At 44.3% G+C, this 23,342-nt stretch overlaps 1 protein-coding gene across 3 annotated transcripts in view; it reads right to left on the reverse strand.

Annotated features, from left to right (window-relative positions):
• Positions 1 to 23,342, reverse strand: part of ARHGEF6 (Rac/Cdc42 guanine nucleotide exchange factor 6) — a 129,517-nt gene that overhangs the window by 45,248 nt on the left and 60,927 nt on the right. For all 3 annotated transcript variants that reach the window (XM_060270030.1, XM_060270031.1, XM_060270029.1), the window contains exons 19-20: positions 13,683 to 13,782; positions 9,941 to 9,995 (exon numbers count right to left, since the gene is read on the reverse strand). In XM_060270030.1, the coding sequence (XP_060126013.1) occupies positions 9,941 to 9,995; positions 13,683 to 13,782 (155 nt within the window). The remainder of the gene's footprint in view (positions 1 to 9,940; positions 9,996 to 13,682; positions 13,783 to 23,342) is intronic.

Raw genomic sequence — 23,342 nt, forward strand, 5'->3', positions numbered from 1 at the left:
GTCACTCTCAATTCTATTAAAAGTCCTGAAGCCCTGTGACCTCTCCAAAAGTTTTGGGGAGACCAGGATATGATCAATAACACTCGCACCTCTAGGCCCGAGAAAAGAAAAGAAACCTCCTGACCTGTCCATATAGGTACCATGCAAATTATACAAATTATGTTTGAAGGCAGTCTCCATTAATGTAATGCCTGCCTTATTCAAGACCTTATCATCAGAGGACCAGGGAATAAACCAATCTGCCTCTGGCAGGAACTGAGATTTAGAGCAGTACATATTAATGTCATTTCCTATCCTGGCGTTGAAATCACCTGCCAGCAGGATATCCATGCCAGGGAGTTCTAGTTCAGCCTTCTCCAAACATAACTCTAAATCTTCCCAGATTTGTGACGACTGGGGAGGGGTGCCCATGGGAGGGATATATATATTAAAGCAAAGGAAATCTCCTCCTTCACTGCTAGAGATAAGTAGGATTTGTAAGTTGTTATTCTTCACCCACTGCTGTTGCCGGACCTTGCACTTTAGCTTGGTAGAGACAAAAGTGACTAAACCACCACTAGGTCGGCCTCGGATATTTGGTTTTATCGCAGGGGTAGCAAAGGCTTCATATCCCTGTAAAGGAGGGATCTAGACACCATGTCTCCTGTAGACATATAATCTGAAATTTTGTAAGGAAATCCAGAAGGTCGACATCGCCCTGCTTAGATAGCCATCCCGCCACATTCCAAGATAGAATGTGAAAATAGGGTGATGGTGGAAATAGTGGCAGTCAATCTCTTTTCCGATGGTTTAAGGCTCCTGAGTTAGGCTCATCCTCTTTCTGCCCTGCTTGGTGGTTCCAGGTTTGAGGTCGCTGGTCCCTAGGTAGGTGTAATAACTTTAACTGAGGGGCCAATAAGTTAATGTGGCCCAGGGGATCTTCGATGACACTATTACAAGTATCAAGATGTTCAGCTGGTTTTTCCAGAGCAAGGGCTTTGCTGACCCGTGTAGGTTGCAAAGGTAACAGGTCAACAGCTGTATCTTGCGTCGATACTGCTAGCGGGTCAGGATTTGACAAATGCTGTGAATCTTGATTGCGTATTGGGCTTAGAATAATGGAAGCCTCCAAATCCGGCATCGAGGCATATGAGGACGAGAGCATTTCAGACTGGTCTTGCTTGGGTAGTCCAATATCAGGCTCATTGCACGTAGAGACCAGGGTACCAAGCGGGGGGTGTAGAAAATCAATTAAGTCATTTGCAGGCAGGCTTGCCACTCCCTGTGGGGTAATAGATTTGCCCTTGTTTGGGGTCCCCGGCTCCATTCTCCCGTCTATTTGTTCTTTGTGGCACACAGGCCCAGCATCAACACAGGCAGCACCTATCCTGGTGCATAGCGATGTACGGGTCAGATTGGTGAATACCCTTGTAAAATAGATGTACCATTTTCTTGTACGGTTTCTTAGTTTTAGGATCTTTGCAACGAGATGGGCAGATCTAAAGTTAATAACCATACGTCTCATATAAGGTCCAGAAGGCAACCATGAGATGTCCACGATATCTACGGGTCGTAGTGTCTGCCCCAACAGTTGGGTCAGGGAGTTTGCGACCGAGTGTTTATCCACCCATTTGTTATAGTTCAAAGGGTGGTTTCCCACCAGTACTGCAAGTTTGTTGTTTTGGAGTTGCAGACTTGAGTTTTGTACATGGTTGGGCAGGCATCTCATTTGTTTTGGTGCAAGGTTGGCCTGCACACTTGGGCAGGGATGAGCGGAGTTTGCAATATTGTTAAGCTGAGGAAGTGAGGGGGGGCAACTGAACAGGCCAAGGACTTTTTCAAGCTTCTTTTCGATCCCATCCAGCCTTTTATATAAGTTGGTGATGGTATGTGTTATCAACTCAGTCTGGCAGATTAGCAGTTCCAGTGCCTCTCGGTCCTCGTTTAACTGGGCTGGTGACTGGGATAATTCAGGTGAAGTTTTTTGCAGGGACTCGAGAGTCTGTTCCTTCTGTTCCTTCCTACACAGGCTCGAGGCTAGTTGTGGACCATCCACAATGCCGGTAGGCTCCTCATGAGCTGTACTGGGAGCAAGGACCTCGTAACTGTTTGCAGTAGGGAAGTTTCTACAGATCTCATTTAGGTCATTGTCAGGCAGGAAATCCCTGATATTTGTCTGTTTTTTGGCAGTGCTCGTTGCTTCATTGGAATGCTGCCTGCAACGTTTCTTCCCTCTCATACCGGCAAGAAGATAAGGAGAAAATTTCTCGAAACTGCAGGGTCAGGGCAGGTTGTGCTGTTAATGAGCCCCGCTCCCTTTAACAGTCTTTATCTACAGCGTTATCTTGCAGATTTATGGGAGAAGTAGAAATAATCTGAACCATAAAACCATAAAACTTCTAAAATAAACGCCCTAAGGCATCTTAGAGCCCTTAAAACCCTTCAAAACAGAAAATAAAAACAAAAGCTTTACCGAGCATAAAACAAGGCTACCGTTCACGTCGCCATCTTGATGCCGTCCCCCATTTTAGTCATAGCTGCCAAGTTTCGTATTTGAAAATAAGGGATCAGCACCCTCACCTGTCCCAGGGACAGTCTACGATTCTCAGGGACAGTCCACGCCGCGGTAAAATACAGAAATCCATCAAACATTACAAGCTTCCCAAAACAGGGCTGCCTTGAGATGCCTTCTAAATGTCTCAATAACCTAAACTGATTTGTTAAAATGTTAGAGGGGAAAAATATGAGAGACATTGTACACACCTCTGTAAATCAAGAAAATTATTATTTATTTTAATATCCTTCTGGAAGCCGCCCAGAGTGGCTGGGGAAACCCAGCCAGATGGGTAGGGTACAAATAATAAATTATAATTATTATTATTATTATTATTATTATTATTATTATTATTATTATTATTATTATTACTACCGTATATACCTGGGAGCACATACACTCAAACTATCAGGATTCAAATGTTAAGGCATATGAAGTCTATGGTCCATCCAACAACCTTGCATTAAAGTGGTAGCTATATATAACAGATTCAGCCCCTGATTCAGCTTTGACCATTTCTTTTAGTTTTGTTTATTGTCAGAACAAAGAAATTTTCAGCTCTTCTTAGAAGATATTACAAAAAGTTTTTGGATGTTTCCAAACTACTACTGCTCTTTTTCTACTTTTCGGAAAGTACTACCAATTATTTTGTAAATGTATCCTTTGTACAGGTAGAGCTTTCTTCACCAGAGCATGAGAGTAATTTTCCATTTCTCTCTTACTAAAAACACATCTGTAAAGTCTGCCTCAAGTCTTTTTTTTTAACTGTGGGGTACATAAAGGGTTTTTTAAAAATAAAATAAAAGGAGAAGATAAAATTTTCACACCCATCTTTTACTCACTATGAGATTAGAAGTATCTTCCACATCTCCCCTCCCCCTCCCCGGATATACAAGCCAAGTAAATTGATTTGTCTGCCTCAGTTCCCCCAATGACATGCTCTCTGCTTTTGTACAGGTAACTTGCAACATTTACAAACTTTGCCATCATCTAGCATTTTCAGCTTTTCTGAAAGGGAAAATCAGTATACACATACTATCACATGTTGTATTGCTTCTCTGTAAATATTACAATGCATTGCATTTATGCAAATCATTTAAGCTTCCCAATGTCTGGAGCACACACACACCCTCTCCAGATTCCTCCTTTTTTGCGCACAATATACAGCACTGCACAGGGAGGAAAAAGAGATGCAAGATAAGCACTGCAATCTATTTTCAGAATTAAAATCTGGCAGTGATCTACCCCTTTTGGGGGGGGAGAGAGCCCCGTTTTTAGGGGTTTGGGTCAAAGCTGTTTAGCTTTTTTAGAGAGAGGGAGTGCCCCATTTTAAGCCCTGTTTTATTGGGGTTCAGTTAGTTCCATTTGGGGGTTGTTCTGGGGAAATTTAAGGAGGAAGGGGTTTAATATTCACTCACCAAAAGATCGCTGTGAAAGCAATCTGCCTCACAGCAAAAACTCCGTCTTCCGTTCCAGTGATCAGGAGAAAATGCAGGGAGGGGAGAGGGGGCGGGGCCAGGTGCTCTTGCCTCTTAGGCAAAAGCAAAGGAAACGGAGACTCCGATCCACTGAAACCTGCCAGGGATCGACCAATTGCTGCCCAGCCGAGGCTGGGCTAAGGAGGAGGCTGCTTTTGGGGGTGAGGGGAGAGAGGGAGGGTGAGGCTTGTTTACTCGGCAGGGGAAGATGGTGCCTTTGCAAGCGGCTGCTTCTGGGGAAGAGGGAGGGGAGGGGAAGGTTCAGGGAAAGGAGCTGCTTCCTTTAATATACGGGAGATTTAAGAGATATTTTACGATCCGGGCTGCCAGCGGGAAACACATTTAAATACGGGGGTTTCCCGCCAAAAACGGGAGACTTGGCAGCTATGATTTTAGTTGCCCTCTTCTGGACACGTTCCAGCTTGTCAGTATCCTTCTTGAACTGTGGTGCCCAGAACTGGACACAGTATTCCAGGTGAGGTCTGACCAGAGCAGAATACAGTGGTACTATTACTTCCCTTGATCTAGATGCTATACTCCTATTGATGCAACCCAGAATTGCATTGGCTTTTTGAGCTGCTGCATCACACTGTTGACTCATGTCAAGTTTGTGGTCTACCAAGACTCCTAGATCCTTTTCACATGTACTGCTCTCAAGCCAGGTGTCTCCCATCCTGTATTTGTGCCTTTCTTTTTTTTGCCCAAGTGTAGTACTTTACATTTCTCCCTGTTAAAATTCATCTTGTTTGCTTTGGCCTAGTTGTCTAATCTGTTAAGGTCATTTTGAAGTGTGATCCTGTCCTCTGGGGTATTAGCCACCCCTCCCAATTTGGTGTCATCTGCAAAATTGCTCAGGATGCCCTCAAGCCCACCATCCAAGTCATTGATGAAGATGTTGAATAAGACTGGGCCCAAGACAGAACCCTGTGGCACCCCACTAGTCACTACTCTCCAGGATGAGAAGGAGCCATTGATGAGCACCCTTTGGGTTCGGTCAGCAGGCCAGTTACAAATCCACTGAATGGTAGCATTGTCTAGCCCGCATTTTACCAGCTTCTTTACAAGAATATCATGGGGCACCTTGTCAAAGGCCTTGCTGAAATCAAGATAGGCTACATCCACAGCATTCCCTTCATCTACCAGGCTTGTAATTCTGTCAAAAAATGAGATCAGATTAGTCTGACATAACCTATTTTTCAGAAACCTATGCTGACTTTTAGTGATCACAGTGTTCCTTTCTAGGTGCTCACAGACCGTTTGCTTAATGATCTGCTCTAGAATCTTTCCTGGTATTGATGTCAGGCTGAGTGGGCGGTAATTGTTTGGGTCCTCCTTTTCCCCTTTTTGAAAATAGGGACAACATTTCCCTCCTCCAGTCTGCTGGGACTTCGCCTGTTCTCCAGGAATTCTCAAAGATTACTGCCAGTGGTTCGGAAATCACCTCTGCCAGTTCTTTTAATACTCTTGGATGTAGCTCATCTGGCCCTGGAGTCTTGAATACATCTAAACTAGCCAAGTATTCTTGTACTACCTCCTTACTTGTTCGGGACTGTGTTTCCCTGCTGAATCATCTGCTCCATATTCTTCAGGTCGGGCATTGTTTTCTTTTTTGGAGAAGACTGAGGCAAAGAAGGCATTGAGGAGTTCTGCCCTTTCTCTGTCCCCTGTTCACATTTCACCATCTTCTCCTCTAAGTGACCCCACTTTTTCCTTGTTCTTCCTTTTGCTACGGACATACCCATAAACAGGGCCATCTTAAGCGCCTCTGGAGCCGTGGTGCCCCGGATCTCTCCGGCACCCTCCCGCCCCGTTTCCCTGCGCGGTGGGCGGAGTGCGATCTCTCCGGCGCCCTCTCGTCCCATTTCCCAGCGCGGTGGGCGGGTGGGCGCCGCGCGCAGCTGCGCGGCAGACCAGCCGGCCAGCGGGCGGGCGCAGCTCGCGGCGCCCTCCTGGCGGGCCGGCACCATGGTGCCCTGCGCCACCGGGGGTCTACGTAGAGCCGGCCCTGCCCATAAAAGCCCTTTTTGTTGCTTTTAACCTCTCTAGCAAGCCTGAGTTCCTTATGTGCTTTAGCTTTTCTACTTTGTCTCTACATGTGCTGGCTATTTGTTTGAATTCCTCTCTGGTGGTTTCCCCCTTTTTCCATTTTTTGTACATATCCCTTTAAATCTTAACTCAGTTAAAAGTTCTTTAGCTAGCCACCCTGGCTTTCTTAAAGTCTATATTTTGAATCTTAGTATGCTTGGTTGCTCCTTTCCGCTGTATCATAAACTCCAGAAGAGCATGATGATACCCACCTAATGATCCTGCCACTTCTACCCCACTAACCAGGTCATCACTATTGGTTAGGATCAGATCTAAAATGGCTGATCCTCTTGTTGCTTCTCCCACTTTCTGGACAATGAAGTTGTCTGAAAGGCCAGTGAGGAATCTGATCAACCTTATGCTCTTGGCTGAGTTTGACCTCCAACAAATATCAAGATAGTTGAAATTACTACTATCTCACTTCCTTTTGAATGTTTGGTCATCTGTTCCAGGAAGGCTTCATCTGTGTCCTCAGTTTGGCTTGGGGATATATAGTAAACTCCCAAAATGAGATCACTGTTATTTTTCTCTCCCTTAATTTTGATCCAGATACTCTCAATTTGGCTTTGAAGTTTTAAATCCTGGATCTCTTCACAGGTATACACATCCCTGACCTATAACACCATTCCTCCTTCTTTCCTGTTTGGTCTATTTCTCTCTATTACTACATTCCAATCATGAGACTCATCCCACCAGGTTTCAGTGATGCCTATTATGTTGTATTTAGTTTGCTGTACCAAGAGCTCAAGTTCATCTTGTTTATTTCCCATGCTCTGTACATTAGTATATAGACACTGAAGACCATTGATCATTCCCCCATGTCTCTAATTTAAGGATTTTTTCCTCCCACCATTAAGTCTGCATGCTGTTTGCTCCATTTGGTCCTTGACATTTGGATGATCATCTTCAGCACTCGGTAGACTCCTACCTTCAGGACCACTGTCTCCCTCCCCCACATAAGTCAGTTTAAAGCCCTCCTGATGAGGTTTTTTTAGTTTCATGGCAAAAACATTCCTCCCAACCCTTGAGAGATGCAGCCCATCACTTGCCAGAAGTCCATCTTCAAGAAACTGCAGACCGTGATCTAAGAATCCAAACCGTTCCTGCTTGCACCATTTGCGAAGCCAGTTGTTCACTTCCCCTATTTTACCCTCTCTCCCTGTGCAACGTCGTTCAACTGGGAGGACAGATGAGATGACAATTTGTGCATTTAATTGCTTCAACTTCCTACCGAGAGCCTCATAATCACTTTTGATCTTCTGGAGGCTATGGCTTGCAGTGTCCCCACATGCACCAAAAGGAAGGGGTATTTGTCAGTGGGTTTTATGATTCCTTGCAGCTGTTCTGTTACATCTTTGATCTTGGCCCCGGAGAGACAGCACACCTCTCGAGATGTCTTATCAGGCCCACAGATCACTGCTTCTGTACCCCTCAGTAGGGAATCCCCTATCACCACTACACGCCTCCTCATAGGCTTGGTCGGGATTCTTCCATGTGCTGTCCCTTCCAAGGTCACCTGCATATTCCCAGAGGACTGACTTTGCTGCTCGTCTTCAACTGTGATAAGGGAGAGATCTTCAAATGGAGTCTGTTCTTCATCTTCCATATTAAGGGAGACCACTTCAAATCGATTGTGTAGTTCTAAACACTCAGAGCAATCCCTGGGCCTTCTACTTCTGAGTCATGTTCCTCCATGCATCTGGCTCCTGTGTTGGGGAACTGACCTCCTCCTCAGGGATGTCCCCTGTCTCTTCCTTGGTGCAGAAAAGCTCCAGCTCTTTAATTCTCTAGTGTGTAGATACACGGGCCTGAAGTTGCTGGACCTTCTCTTCTAGTAGGGCAACCTTGTCTTCTAGTAGGGCAATCAACTTGCAATTGCTGCAGGTGTAGCTGCCTACATCCTTTGGCAAGAATACAAACATTGCGCAGGAATTGCAGGTGACTGCCGTTGTTCCCTTACCCTCCATCTTGAAAAGCTTGTGTTCCCTCCTCAGTCGCTGAACTCTAAGGGTGGAGTGCCTTTGACAAAACAAGAAATGAAAGGCTGCAACATTTAGGACTTTTGGGTTCAGAGAAAAGGCAAGTAAAGGGTGACAAGTTACAAGTAATGCATGGCTTCAAGAGAGTAGACAGAAGGGGGGGGGAGGTTTGCTTCCCCTTTTCTAACTCTGGAATTCATGAGTATTCAATGAAGCTGAACACTGGAAGATTTGGGACAGATAAAAAGGAAGCCCTTCTTCACACAGCACATGGCTAAGTTGTGGAGCTCCCTTCTCCGGAGGCAGGGAGGGCTACCAACTTGGATGGGCTTTCAAAGAGGATTGGACAAATTCATGGAGGAGAAAGGTATTGATGGGTTACTAGCCATGGCTACATTCTGCCTCTGTGACAGGCATCTGGCTGGCCACTGTGAGAACAAGATGCTGGATCAACCATGCGTCTAACCCAGCAGGCTCTTCACTCTGTCATTCTCAACAATTACAGGTCCCAACAACCCTCAGCGTACAAATTCAAAAGGTGCACATCACAATACTGGCAGTCTAATAATATGACGCTAAAACCATATTTAATCTAAGGTTTCACTAACCTCAATAAAGGCTTCTCAGTCCATGAACATCTAGGCTATGCCATGTTGTCTATCCCTAGCTCTTGCCTCTTCAATCTTCACAACAACCCTGCGAGGTGGGTTAAGCTGAGAGGTGGCAACTGTCCCAATGTCACCCAATGAGCTTTGTGGCTGAATGGAAGTTTCCTAATCCTGACATAATGCTCTCACCGCTATGCTACGCTGGACCTTGCAAACATATCTTGCAATATTGTGCATGTATGCAAGGGTGCACATAAGAATTTTTCTGGGTGAGGGGTAACTAAAACACTGAAAGGGGCAGCAGGCTAATTTCTCACAACTCCTCCACCTTTGAAAAGAACAACACTGTACATTTTACTTCTTATCTTAGGTCCTACTAATGTTTTAAACTTCACAGGTCAACTCTGTGTCCAAGGCAGCTGTTTATCAGCTCCATCTGGTACGCAGGCTGAGTCCCTACCTGCCCACTGACTGTTTCTCCAGAGTGGTGCATGCTCTAGTTATCTCCCGCTTGGACTACTGCAATGCGCTCTACGTGGGGCTACCTTTGAAGGTGATCCGGAAACTATAACTAATCCAGAATGCGGCAGCTAGACTGGTGACTGGGAGCGGCCGCCGAGACCACATAACACCGGTCCTGAAAGACCTACATTGGCTTCCAGTACGTTTCCGAGCACAATTCAAAGTGTTGGTGTTGACCTTTAAAGCCCTAAACGGCCTCGGTCCGGTATACCTGAAGGAGCGTCTCCACCCCCATCGTTCTGCCCGGACACTGAGGTCCAGCTCCGAGGGCCTTCTGGCGGTTCCCTCACTACGAGAAGCCAAGTTACAGGGAACCAGGCAGAGGGCCTTCTCGGTAGTGGCACCCACCCTGTGGAATGCCCTCCCACTAGAGGTCAAAGAGAACAACAATTACCAGACCTTTAGAAGGCATCTCAAGGCAGCCCTGTTTAGGGAAGCTTTTAATGTTTGATGGATTTCTGTATTTTAATGTTTGATGGATTTCTGTATTTTAGAATTTCTGTTTTGTTGGAAGCTGCCCAGAGTGGCTGGGGGAACCCGGCCAGATGGGTGGGGTATAAATAAATTATTATTATTATTATTATTATTATTATTATTATTATTATTATTATCATCATCTGTTTTTTATGTGAAAGATGGGAGTTAGAGTTCATTCTAGGTGGGACAACTGTCTCCTGCAAGTGGATGCCCATTTATGTACATGTCATCCTGGAACAGGGCGGGGCTTTTGATTACCTGTCTAAGTTCCTTGACCTCGTCCTTCAGTGCATAGACGGTATCCACCAGATTCCTAGGAAAAACAACTTGCCCCGTGGTGGGTACGCCCTGGCCCTCTTGAGGCCTTCGAACGCTGCTTGCGCCTCCGGTGTCCACCTGAACTTCTGCTTGCCTCTCAGGCAGTCAGTGATGGGAGCCGTAACGCGAGAGAAGTTCTTGATGAACTTCCTGTAGAAGTTGGCGAAGCCTAGTAAGCGTTGGGAATCTTTGCGCGGCCTGGGGCTGTGCCAGTCCAGGATGGCCTGCACCTTGTCCTTGTCCATCGCTAGCCCCTTGTCTGACAGCTTGTAGCCCAGGAAGTCCACCTCCTTGGTGTGAAACTTGCACTTCTCCAGCTTCACATACAGGTGGTGCTCTTTCAGTCGCTGCAACACCTCCCTGACATCCTTCACATGCTGCACTGGGTCATTGGAGTAAATAAGGATGTCATCTAAAAAGACCAAGCAGTTCTTGAAGAGGAGGGACCCCAGGACGTGGTGCATGAAGGCCTGGAAGCATGCTGAGCCCCCTTGCAAACCAAAGGGCATCACCAGATATTCAAAAGAGCCCAGCGGCATGAACATCGTGGTCTTCCACTCATTGCCTTCCCTGATCCTGATCAAGTTGTACGCCCCCTTCAGGTCGAGCTTGGTGAAGATCTTGCCCCTGCGTGCCGCTGTCAGCAGATCGTCCACTCTGGGCATTAGGAAAGCCACCGGTTCCGTCATGCTGTTCAGGCGCCTAAAGTCCACCACCAGACGGCGCTGTTGCGTGTCTTTCTTGTCCACCCAGAAGACCGGGCTCCCCCCTGCTGCCTTGCTTTCTCTGATGAACCCCCTCTTGAGGTTCTTGTCGATGAAGGCCCGCAGATCCTCCAGTTCCTGGTCTGACATGGAGTACAGCTTGGCTGGGGGTAGCGTAGCCCCTGGCACCAGGTTGATCTGGCAGTCAAACGACCTGTGGGGGGGTAGGTGGTCGGATTCCGCTTCGCTAAAGACCTCCTGCAGGTCCCAATATGGCTTGGGAATCGCCTCACCCCCTTGACGTGCATGGTGGCCACCGTGGCTATCGGTGGCCCCTCCCCTGGTTGGCGCTGCATGCAATGTTCCAGACAAAAGTCCGATCCAAATGTGATGCATCTCTGGTGCCAACTGATGGAGGGGTCATGGCGCGCCAGCCAGCTCATGCCCAAGACGATGGGGGGGGGGGTCTGAGATGGTGGTGACGTTGAATGCCAGTGTCTCTGAGTGCCGTCCCACCGTCATTCTCATGGGGGGGGGGTCTGATGGGTGATGGCCCCTCCCAGCAACTCCCTGCCGTCAATGGTGGAGACGTGCAGGGGAAAGTCCAGCTGCAGAAGTTGGATCTGGTGCGCTTCTGCAAATTCCCTCGAAAAAAAGTTCGCTGACGCTCCCGAATCTATCAGAGCCAGGACTGTCAGGGGGTACCCATTTGGGAGTGTTAGCGTCACTTCTAGAACCACCCCTGCTCTGGGGGTGGGTGGGCTGGCACTGCTCCTCGCCGTGCGGGTGGGTGGGCTGGGGCTGTTGTCTGCCGATTGCGCCTGGCTGCTGCCCCTTGTCTCCTGCAGCCAGGCTGTCTCGTTTCCCTGCTGTGGTGCTGCGTCAGTGGGGGAGGGCACCACCGTTCCCGCCTTCCCTTGCCATTCCCTGCGGTGGGGGCAGTTTCTGACGAGATGCTGAGGGAAGTTGCAGAGGAAGCAGTTCCCGCCCCTTCCCTCCTTGCGTCTTGGCGCCGCTGGGGTTTGAAAAGCCCGCGGGCGCGCTATCAATTTGCATGGGTTCCTGGTCTGCCCCGGCCCCAGGCGTGGCCTGGGACGGCTGTTGGGGGAGTGGCTTCTGCTGCGACCGTGGGAACCAAGGCCGTGTTACGCGCGTTGTCTGCTTGTCGTTCCACCGAGATTCCTGCCTCACCCCCACCGCCAGAGCCGCTTTACTCAACTCATCCATATTACTGGGCTTCGGACCTCTCGAGAGCTCATCCTTCACATCCTCATGCAGTCCCAAATAGAACGCCGCTTCCATCGGAGGCGAGTGAAGCTCCCACCCCAGCTTGTGCACCAGCATGGTGAATTTAGCCCAATATTCGCGCACTGTCATTTTTCCCTGGCGTAAATTATGAAGTTCCTCTTTGGTATGGTCCATATGACTGTCACTCGCATACATTACTTTTAAAGCTTCTAGAAATAATTTGACATTCTTCATGCAAGGGTTTTTTGCCGCGATTAACGGTCTGAGCCACTCCCTTGCTGCTCCGGTAAGATGCTCCACTATAAACGCTACTCTGTGCGAATCATCAGGGAACTCATCATTGTGCAGCTCAAGGGCGTATAATATCTCAGTCTCAAAGCCCTGGTATTCCCTTGGGTCCCCGTTGAACTTGCTTACTAGGGTCCCCGCTCTCCTTCCCGGCAATACTTGGAGTTCCCCCCCCCGCCCTTGTTTTTCTCTGCATCCAACTTGTTTTGGAGCTCCACTGCTAGCGTTCTTAACTGCTGCTCTTTATCCTGTAGTGCTCTCACCTGGTCAATGAGATTTTGCCTCTCCTCCTGGCTTTTCCGCGTTTCCTCTTTGGCCGCTTTTAATTCTCCCTGTGCCTGCAACGCCAGCTGTTGCAGGTCCTGCTGGGCTTTCTCCGCGATCTGCCGCCATTTCTCTTCCTCTTGCGCGCTCATCCCGGCAACTCCAAAGTAGCCCAAAAAAAGATTCGGAGGTAGCTGTCACAGTGGCCTGGGTGGGCTACTTCAGAGTAACGACTCCACACAGCTCTGCATTTTATCCTTTTATTGGTGCTGTGTATTTACAGTGCTAAAGGCAGTGCTATTTACAGAGAGTGGCACATCTTGTCAGTCTTCTTCAGTACCTCCGAATGGAGGTTGGCACGTTTTCCTCCAGCATAAAAGCTTGGGGAGACCCAGCCTCTTCCCCCGACGTTTCTTGCGCAATTCTGGAGTCGGTGGGATTGGCCTTCCCCCCTTGCTCCCCTCTTCCTGTCCCACCTTGGGCAGTGGCTCCGCTACCTTGCCTGAGCCTCGGACACCACTTCCTGCTTCTCCACTTGAGTCGGAACTCTCCCTGCTTTCCCCAGCGCTCGGGGATGGGCTGGAGCTCAAGATGGGAGGGACCTCCCGGTATCCCCTGTCCCTCACAGTGCCCCTACGGCACATTCCCTTTGCAAAGTTCAGGCCTTCTGCAGAACAGCTTTGCAGGGTTTTTTTTTGTTTGTTTGTTTCATTTTGTTTCTTTGTTGGCAAATAAGCCTGTAAGGAAAGTATTTCCGCAAGTGAAGAAACTGGTCAAAGCTTAAGACATAAGCAACAGAAACAAAATAGTATTTTAAAAGTGGAAAAAAAGTTGCAAATCAACCTCATTTTGAGGGGCGGGGGGAGAGAGAAAATACCACATATCACGTCAAAATGCAATTCCAATCAAGGGGCAGGATGTGGACACTGGCAACATTAAATGCTGTTTCCTTGAATGCCTTCTTCATTGAATTGTTTACCTAAACATGGATATAAAATGCAGGGCAGAAGCAATATATTCTGCCCCCCAGAACAGAACTCTTGCCACCCTGCAGGCGACCTCGTGCACTGACCTCCTCTTGCTCCTTTGGATATTGGGTGGGTGGAGATAGGACACCCACAATTAAATTTCTTAGGCTTCAGCTCACCTGTTCTGGGCCCTACCCCAATCTTACTCACTTCTCCTCTGTGATAGTCTGCCCGTTGCTTCTTGTTTCCTCAAAGATGATTTTTTCTTCTTCTGGAAGCAGGACCTGGGGGGCGGAATCTTTACGGGAACCTGGTGGCAAGAGAGGACAAATCAGGGGGCAGGTTTATTTTGGTGCACACAACAAATCAACAAGAACGCTGGCACGTCCCAGTTCAGAAACAGGAGAAGAGCATTTCCCTGCTCTTTTCCCCACTGGTGCATCATCATTCTCAAGATTGAAAACAACCGCAAGAAAGAAAGAGACTTCCTGTCTGGCAAACGGCTGTCCCCAGACCAGCGGAGCACTTCTGTGCAGCTAATGAAGATAATATGGGAGTAATTATCCTCCAAAAAAAAAAACCAGGGCTGGGGAGGGTGTGTGTGTGCTCCACCCGCAGATCATCCAATACCTGCTGTCCGTCCTGAAGGAATGTGGGGGACAGGAGGAAGCTGGGTGCATTGCACCACGCATTTCGGCAACTCTCCAAAACTGTTGCCATGAGTGGAGGAAACCTGTTTTTTAAGATAAAATTCAAACTTAATTAACAGGCATGCTCTGAACTAGGGGGGATAAATTACTCTGCTAATTGATTCAGCCACTGCGTGCCAAGGATTCGACCTGGAGATCCAGGGTCTCAACTTTCCCTTATTTGGATTAAGCCTACAAGTGGCTGAAGTATTTGGTTTTATTTTGGTTGACATTGGATAAAAACTCTCAATATGTGGATTAAGCCTACAAGTGGCTGAAGAGTTGCGGGACTTGGCTTCTTTGTTTCAGGTTTTAGTTTACACGGTGGACTTGGCCGTTTGGAGGTTGAAGAGGGAACTTGCTAGAAAAAGATTGGGCTAATGTAAACTGCTGTATTCCTGCCTATTGTGAAAACGGTGTGGAAAAGTACTGAAAGGGGGTTGAGATCTTAGAGTGTGCCACCCAGTGGCAAAAGGAAAAATAGTCTTATTTGGGTTTTTGGAAAAGTATAGTGCCATCTGGGGGTCAATTTGGTACTGCAGGAATTTAGAAATTTGATTAATATGGTTAATAGTGGTCCCCCCTAGTGGCAAAGTGGGGGATTTTTATTTTCTTTATTTTTGAAAAATACAGTTTCACACAGAATTAGATTAAAATGGCTGGCAGGGATGGTAAAGAGGAAAAGAAGGCGGCAAGCACACCAAAAGATAGAAGAGGATCTAAGCAAGAAGAAGTCAGAGATTTAGAAGCTTTATGGCAAAAAATTAAAGATGAATTTAAACATAGTGAACAACGAATGGATAAGAAATTAGGAGAGATTGATAAGAAAATTGAGGGGGCTGTGGGAGAGCTCTCGACCCAGATAAAAGACTTATCGGTGAGATCCAAAACAATGGAAGATTCAATTAAGAAGACTCAGAAGGAAGTAAAAGAGGTCAAAAAGGAAACGGACAAAGTGAAAGATAAAGTGAAAAAAATGGACCGGGCACACGAACAAATGCTTGATAATTTAGCATTGATTGAGATGAAGCAAAAGCAGATGAATTTGAAATTGAGAGGTATTCCTGAAGAATCGGGTGAAGATATTAAATCAAGGATAATTGCAGAATTGGCAAAATGGATGGGAAAAACAGATGAAGAAGTGAGTCAGACTATTGTAAATGCTTTCAGAATCAAGGTAAAATCAGCAAAGGCCAAAGCAAGGAAAGCACCTGGTGATTGTGTGGTGATTTTTAATGCAATGGAGATGAAAAATGAGATTTTAAGATTGAGCTTCACCAACAAGTTAATCATCAGTGGCAAACCTATAATCGTGTTTAAAGAGATACCAGGAAGATTTTTGAAGAAACGTGATAATTATAAAGCAATGGTGGCCCTGCTGAAGAAAAATGGAATTCAACATAGATGGGAATACCCAGAGGGAATTATGTTTTATTACAAAGAGAAAAGACATATTTTGACAAGCATGCAGGATATTGGAAAATTCTTGAGAAAGTATGAAAAATTTCTGGGAGAGTTGGACCCAAGCCTTGCTGTTTTGGCAGAAGTGACGGCAGAAGAGGAAGAAGACCCAAGACCACAAAGAAGAAGAAGAAAGAAGAAGAAGAAGAAGAAAAATCAGAGGAAGAAGACCGAGGGGAAGAAGAAGAGGAAGAAAAAGATTCAGAGAGTGAGGAAGAAGGAGAGGATAAAGATTTAAGTAAAAAACCCGACCAAGACTAGATAAAATTTTCCTTCCTGATATTAGGAAGTAAAAATGGCACTGAAGATACATTCCTGGAATGTGAATGGATTGAATAATAAAGCCAAAAGGAATAAAATTGAACATATCTTGAAGAAAAAGAATCTGGATATAATTTGTCTTCAGGAAACACATGTGGCAAAAAAACATAGTTATATTCTCAGAAATAAAAGGTTGGGTAAAGAGTTTATAAATTCGGCTGAAAATAAGAAGAGAGGAGTGGTTTTGTATATAAAGGATAAATTAGATCCGAAATTGATTTTGAAAGACGAGGAGGGAAGAGTAATTGTGGTCCAAATATCGATTCAAGGAGAAAAAATGCTGATTGTGGGAATTTATGCACCAAATGAGAATAAAGCAGAATTTTACAAGAATTTGGAGGAAAGATTGATAGAATTTATGGATCAAAAGATAATACTTATGGGTGATTTTAATGGAGTGACAGTGCCAGAACTGGATAGGACGAAGAGAAGGAAGAACGAAGGCAAACTACCAAAGTCCTTTTTTGACTTAGTAGAAAACCTGGGCCTAGTGGACATTTGGAGGTTGAAGCATCCGACGATTAAACAGTTCACTTTCTTTTCAGAACCAAATCAAAGTTCTGGAAGGAGTGATCATATATGGATCTCCAAAGAACTAGTGCCAAGGGTTAACAAAGCAGAGATAATACCACGAACACTGTCAGATCACAATTCAATATTTATGGAATTGAAAGGTAAAGACCAAAATTATTTTAGGTGGAGAATGAATGAAGAGCTTTTTGAAGATAAAGAGGTGGTGATGAAAGCTAAGAAAGTCTTGAAAGACTATTTTTACTGGAATTTACATAAAGACACTGGATTGGACATGGTATGGGATGCAAGCAAAGCAGTGATGAGAGGCTTTCTAATACAGCAAAACAGCTTCCTGAAACGAAAGAAAGGAGGAAGGAAGAAATTTTGAAATGTCTCATGGAAAATGAGAAAAACCTGATTGAGAAACCAGAGAATCAACAAATCAAGAATAATATAAAGATGCTACAGACACAATTCTCTATGTTGATCAATCAGGAGATCGAGTGGAAAATAAAGCAAATGAGACAAAGAAATTTCGAATCGGCGAACAAAACAGGAAAACTGTTGGCTTGGCAGTTAAGGAAACATCAAAATCAAAATATAATAACCAAAATAAAAATAGAGGGAGGAGTGACGGAAGAATCAAAGGAAATTAAGAAAGCCTTTCAAAAATTTTATAAAGATTTGTATTGCAAAAAGAAAGAAGATGAGAAGAAGATCAGTGATTATTTAGGAAAATACGGTTCGAAATCAATCCCTGAAGAGGAAAGAAAGAAACTTAACAACAGGATAACGACACAAGAAGTACAACAAGCAATAAAGAGAATGAAACAAGGTAAAGCTCCAGGACCAGATGGACTTTCAGCGAAATATTATAAAGTATTAAATGGACAGCTGGTACCAATTTTAGAAGAAGTGATGAATGACATACTTGCAGGAGGAAAGATCCCTAATACATGGAAGGAGGCGTACATAACATTGATTCCAAAACCTGGTACAGATGGGTCAGAAGTAAGAAATTATAGACCAATATCATTATTGAACAACGATTATAAATTATTTGCAGATATAATGTCTAAGAGGCTGAAAGAAGTTCTGAATGAGATGATACATAAAGACCAAGCTGGTTTTCTTCCTGGTAGACAGTTAAAGGACAATGTTAGACATATAATAGATGTAATAGAGTATCTGGAAACCAAGATAGACAAACCGGCAGTCTTAATGTTTGTGGATGCTGAGAAAGCCTTTGACAATATATCTTGGCAGTTTATGAAGAGAAATTTGGAATCGATGGTTGGGAAAGATTTATTTTTGAATGGGATCGAGGCAATATATTCAGAACAAAGAGCAAGATTGATAATTAATAATACATTAACAGAATATTTTGACATCACAAAGGGAACTAGACAAGGATGTCCTTTATCTCCTCTATTATTCATTATGGTCCTGGAAGTATTATTGAACAGGTTAAGAGATCTTTCTTCAATCAGAGGAATTAAAGTCGGTGCAAAACAGTTCAAAGTGAAAGCCTTCGCAGATGATTTAGTTTTGACATTGGAAAACCCTAATGAAAGCGTTGCAGAAGCTATAGAAGAAATTGAGAAATTTGGCCAACTTTGAGGATTTAAACTAAATAGACAGAAAACAAAGGTCATGGCAATGAATATGACTAAGGAGGAAAAGCAAGAGCTACAGCAAAAATATGGATTCGACGTGGCAAAAAAAAAGTACAATACCTGGGAATATGGATGACAGCAAAGAATATTAACCTTTATAGTGACAACTATGAACCAGTATGGAGAGAAATAAAAAAAGATTTAGAAAGATGGACTAACATGAAAATGTCATTCTTGGGAAGAATAGCAGCAATAAAGATGAATGTGTTACCTAAGATGTTATTCCTATTTCAAACTATACCTATTGTGAAGGGTACAAGACAATTCCAAGAATGGCAGAAGATTTTGTCGAGATTCGTCTGGCAGGGGAAAAAGCCTAGAATAAAACATAAAATTTTGGTGGATAGAAAAGAAAGAGGTGGATTCTCCCTACCAGACTTGAGACTATACTATGAAAAGAGTGGATAACTTTAAGAACATGGACTTGCTAGATTTGGAAGGTTTTAATAACAGATTTGGATGGCATGCATACTTATGGTATGATAAAAAAAGTCTCATAAAGGGTTCACAAACCATGTGATAAGAAGATCTCTGTATGAGGTATGGGAAAGAAATAAAATGCTGTTAGAGACTAAAACACCATGGTGGGTATCTCCAGCAGAGGTATTAACAGTTAAGAAAGTAAACATGGAGGGGAGGAGGGCCACGTATGAGGAAATCTTGATAAAAACTGAGAAAGGCTGGAGACTGAAACCCTATGAAGAAATTAAAGGGGTGCTAACAGGATGGATACAATATCATCAAATAAATGATGTTCTTAGAGAAGATAGGAAAATAGGATTTGAGGATAAAAGGTCCAAATTTCAAATAGAAGTGCTGGAAGGCAAAACAAAGCTTCTGTCAAAAATGTATGATTTGTTGTTAGAATGGTATACAAAAGATGAGTTGACAAAAGAGGTGATGATTAAATGGGCAAAGGATTTTGGGCATAATATTGAATATGACGCGTGGTTGAAATTATGGAACCAAACTTTAAGATTCTCAGCATGTACTGCCCTGAAGGAAAATATATATAAGATGATGTATAGATGGTACTTAACACCAGTAAAATTAGCTAAAATGTATAGAATGAGTGATAAAGCATGCTGGAAGTGTAAAGAGAGAGATGGCGAATTTTATCATATGTGGTGGACATGCGATAAGGTAAAAAGATTTTGGGAGATGTTATATAATGAATTGAAAAAGATGTTTAAATATACCTTTCCAAAAAAACCGGAGGCATTTTTGTTAGGGATAATGGGAGGAGAGATTAGAAAAGAAGATCAAGTATTGTTTATGTATGCGACAACCGCGGCTAGGACATTGTTAGCCCAAAAATGGAAATCCCAGGAATTACCAACAATTGAAGAGTGGCAGATGAAAATGATGGACTATGCTGAACTAGCTAGACTGACTTGCAAGATCCGAGACCAAGGAGAGACGAGGTTTCAAAAGGATTGGAGTAAATATGTGGACTATATGGAGAAAAACTTTAGAAGTTTAAAAACACTTGCAGGATTGAAATAAATCCTACGAATTGACTAAAAAAGATAATAAGGAACTGCAAAAAATGGAGTTAACAAGAAACCCGCATGAAGGGAGGGGGGGAAGTCACAGCTCGGCAGAGCAAGATGTAAGAGGAAAATATAAGATGTTTTGTATAAAAGATTGTTCTTTTTTATTTTTATTTTATTTTATTCATTTGTTAATTGGAAAACTGAATAAAATTTATTTGAAAAAAAAGGATTCGACCTGGAGAAGGACTTTCATCATAATTGGATCGGTATGTTGGGGGAGGTGAGCCTCCATTATTCTCTCTTGATATATTTTGCATTTGCTGTACTATTCAGCAAATCTCCCCCGAAAGACTGACTGTTTGAAAGCGGGATTGAAAGAGTATCTTGCTATTGTTATTGCTATGGTTTAACTACAAAATTAAGTGTGTGAAATTTTGACTATGATTCTGGCCACAACTTTTAAAGGAATGATATAAAGAATACATGATGGGAGCTATGGTGTTTTTACCGAGGCATTAGCTTGTTAGCAGCTGGAACAGAAGGGAATTTTTGATATTAGCCCAGCGCTAATGGCAGAAGGCTACATCTCCCTTTGTCTTGGATGTGACGCACTGAGATTTGCTTTTGTGTGCAGAAAGTGAAACTGGCGTCGATGAGGACTTTGGATGACATCAGGAAAATAAAGAAGAAGAAAATTTAAAATATTTTACACAGAACTACAAAGGACTAACCCGCTTGCTAAACTAATTCAGAGGCTGTTAAAAATAAATGAAGGACACAAAAGGTATAGAAAGAATGGAGTGTTTACGCAGGATGGAGGGGGAAAAAATCAGATCCTGATTTTTTGAAGTTTATAAATTTATTTCAGATAATACTCCTGCAAGAAACTTGGGAAGAGGAGGCAATTGATATAAACGGCTACAATCTCATTTCTCTCCCAGCCTGCCCCTCCCTTAAAGGCGGACCCCCCAGTGGAGGCCTGTTGATCGCCATCTCTCTTAAATTGCAGGCCAAATTTACGCTTGTCCAGTCATTACCTCCTTATGCCATCACAGGCTTGATTTCCGGTGAAAAATTTGAATTACTAATTACAAATGTTTATCTCCCTCCGGGTGGTCTTTCAGCAGACCTACACCGCAAATGGGAAGCCTTGGAGGAGCACTTATTATATTGTTATTTTAAACATCCCGCAGTAATGGGTAGCTGCAAATTGGCAGATGATAAGTAAGGCCAAGTGGTGGGTCCCCCTTAGTTCTCAAAACTCGGCTTTAACCCCCCTGGCTCTGAGACTATCCAAAGATAACAGAGCGAATGAGGCGGGTGTCTTACTCTACCAAATGGCAATCCACCTAAATCTAGTTATTTTAAACGGCAGCTGCCCTCCTGATATCCCTGGAGACTTCACTCACCTAGGTTCATCCTCAAATAGTGTCCTTGATTATTTTTTAGTTTCCAAGGACCTATTCACAGATTTCTTTTATTTCAAAATAGAAAATGTACAATTGAGTGACCATCTCCCTTTAGTCGCTAAACTTTCTTTGGATTGGCTGCCGGTTGAGAAAAGACACCCTACCCACATGGGACTAAATGCTGCGGGCCAAATAAGAGGAATAAAATGGTCAGCGTCTCAGGCCCAAAAATACACGGCATTCTTCCAAAAAAAGATAACTGAACCTCATATTGTCCTATTTGCAGATACACCCGACTACAATAAGACTCTGGACTTGTTCTCTCTACTCTCAACGGATTTTATGTCTTTTTTTACGGTTCCAGCCCACTTGGTTAATCGGGTGCAGCTCAAGGTTGGAGCTCCTTGGTTCAATTTGCAGTGCAAACAAGCTAGACTCCATCTTTGCCCTATGTATAATGAGTATAAAACCTCTGGCGCCCTATCACTGCCCCCTAATTATTTACAAGCTAAAATTGCATATAAGCAGGCACAGAAAAGAGCCAAATGTGAATGGCAGCAAAATCGCTGGCAGGCTCTAATTGCAGCCTCCAGGTCTCGTAGCTCCCATGAATTTTGGTGCCTGATAAACAGAAGATCAAAGAAATGCCCCCTGTCAGTTATCCCCGCCCCGATCTGGGAGCAATTTTTGAGGAAATATTTCTCGCAGACAGAGACCTCTACCTGCCATTCTGACGTTTCTTTCGAACACCTGCCCATTTGGCCCAAAACTGAACCTGATGAAATTCTAGATTTAATCTCGAAACTAAAAATAGGCAAAGCCCCCGGGCCTGACCTGATCCCGGCGGAGGCCATAAAGCTACATCCGGCCTGGTGGGCAAACATACTTGCCGCAACTTTTGATGCAATTAATGCTACTGGTCTCGTGCCCAGAACGTGGAAGGAGGCCATCATCATCCCAATACACAAAAAAGGCCCCCCTGATGATCCGGGAAACTATCGAAACATCAGTCTCCTGTCGATTATCGGGAAAATATATGCTCGTTTTCTGCTAACTAGACTGACCCAATGGGCAGAGGAACTCCATCTCAACGGCCCAGAACAAGCTGGGTTTAGAGCTCACCGTTCAACCACGGACCATGCAGTAATTTTATACCACTTAGCTCGGAAATACTCTTCTTCTGAGCGGGGCCAACTCTGTGCTGCCTTCATAGATTTGAAGGCCGCGTTCGACAGTATACCCAGAAAAGTATTATGGGGAAAATTGGCCCATTGGGGCATTGATAGAAGGTTGTTGTGGCTAATGACCCAACTTCCCGATGGGACGGCCGCCAGGGTGAGAATAACTCCTACTGGTGACCTCACAAACTCCGTACCCATCAACAGAGGAGTTCGACAAGGGTGCATTTTAGCCCCTTATCTTTTCAATCTATTTATAAGCGACATGAGAACACCTCTAGCCGAATCACAATTAGCTATCCACGCTCCTCGCCTTGCGGATTACCACTGCCCCTTATTGCTGTATGCTGACGATGCTGTGATACTCTCGTTCTCTAGAATCGGCTTAAGGAGGGCACTTAAGATTTTTGCTTTGTATTGTAAATCTAACCACCTTACCATAAATCAATCTAAATCGAAAGTGCTTATTTTTTCCAGAAGTCGGAAGTTGTACAAATGGATGTTGGATGGGAAACCTATCGAACAAGTCCAAAAATTTCAATACCTGGGAGTGCACTTTCAACACAACATGGGCTGGAAAGCGCATATTGCTTACCTCCAAAACAAGGCCAAAGCCCTTTCGAACGCATTACTGCGTTTCTTCTTTTCGGAAGGGGCCTTACATGTACCATCTGCCTTGAAGGTATTTAAAGCTAAAGTGGTTGCGACAATGGCTTATGCTGCCCCGTTGTGGGGAGCATCAGTAAATCTGGCGCCCTTAGAAACAATTCAGAATCAATTTCTGAGACGCCTTTTGAAATTGCCCCAGTGCATGAGCAATGCAGCTATTCGCCTTGAACTTAAAATTCCCTCGCTAGAAAACTCCTTATGGAAGCATATATTCTGCTATTGGCTGTCCTCGTGGCACAGATTGCCCAATCACCATCTCATCCAATGTCTTTGGAGAGACGGCTTTGTTAGTCCCTGGGCAAAAAAAATCCACTCCAAAATCATGTCCTACGGATTGTTCCCATCAGACCTATTGAAATTAGATCTTCCCTCAGCCAAAAGAACTATAATTCAAAAACTAGATAACTATGATTTCCATCAAAATATTATAACGGGAAGTGGAACATGTTCCCCGCTGA

This window comes from Zootoca vivipara, chromosome W, assembly GCF_963506605.1.
Source record: "Zootoca vivipara chromosome W, rZooViv1.1, whole genome shotgun sequence".
Taxonomy (NCBI): domain Eukaryota; kingdom Metazoa; phylum Chordata; class Lepidosauria; order Squamata; family Lacertidae; genus Zootoca; species Zootoca vivipara.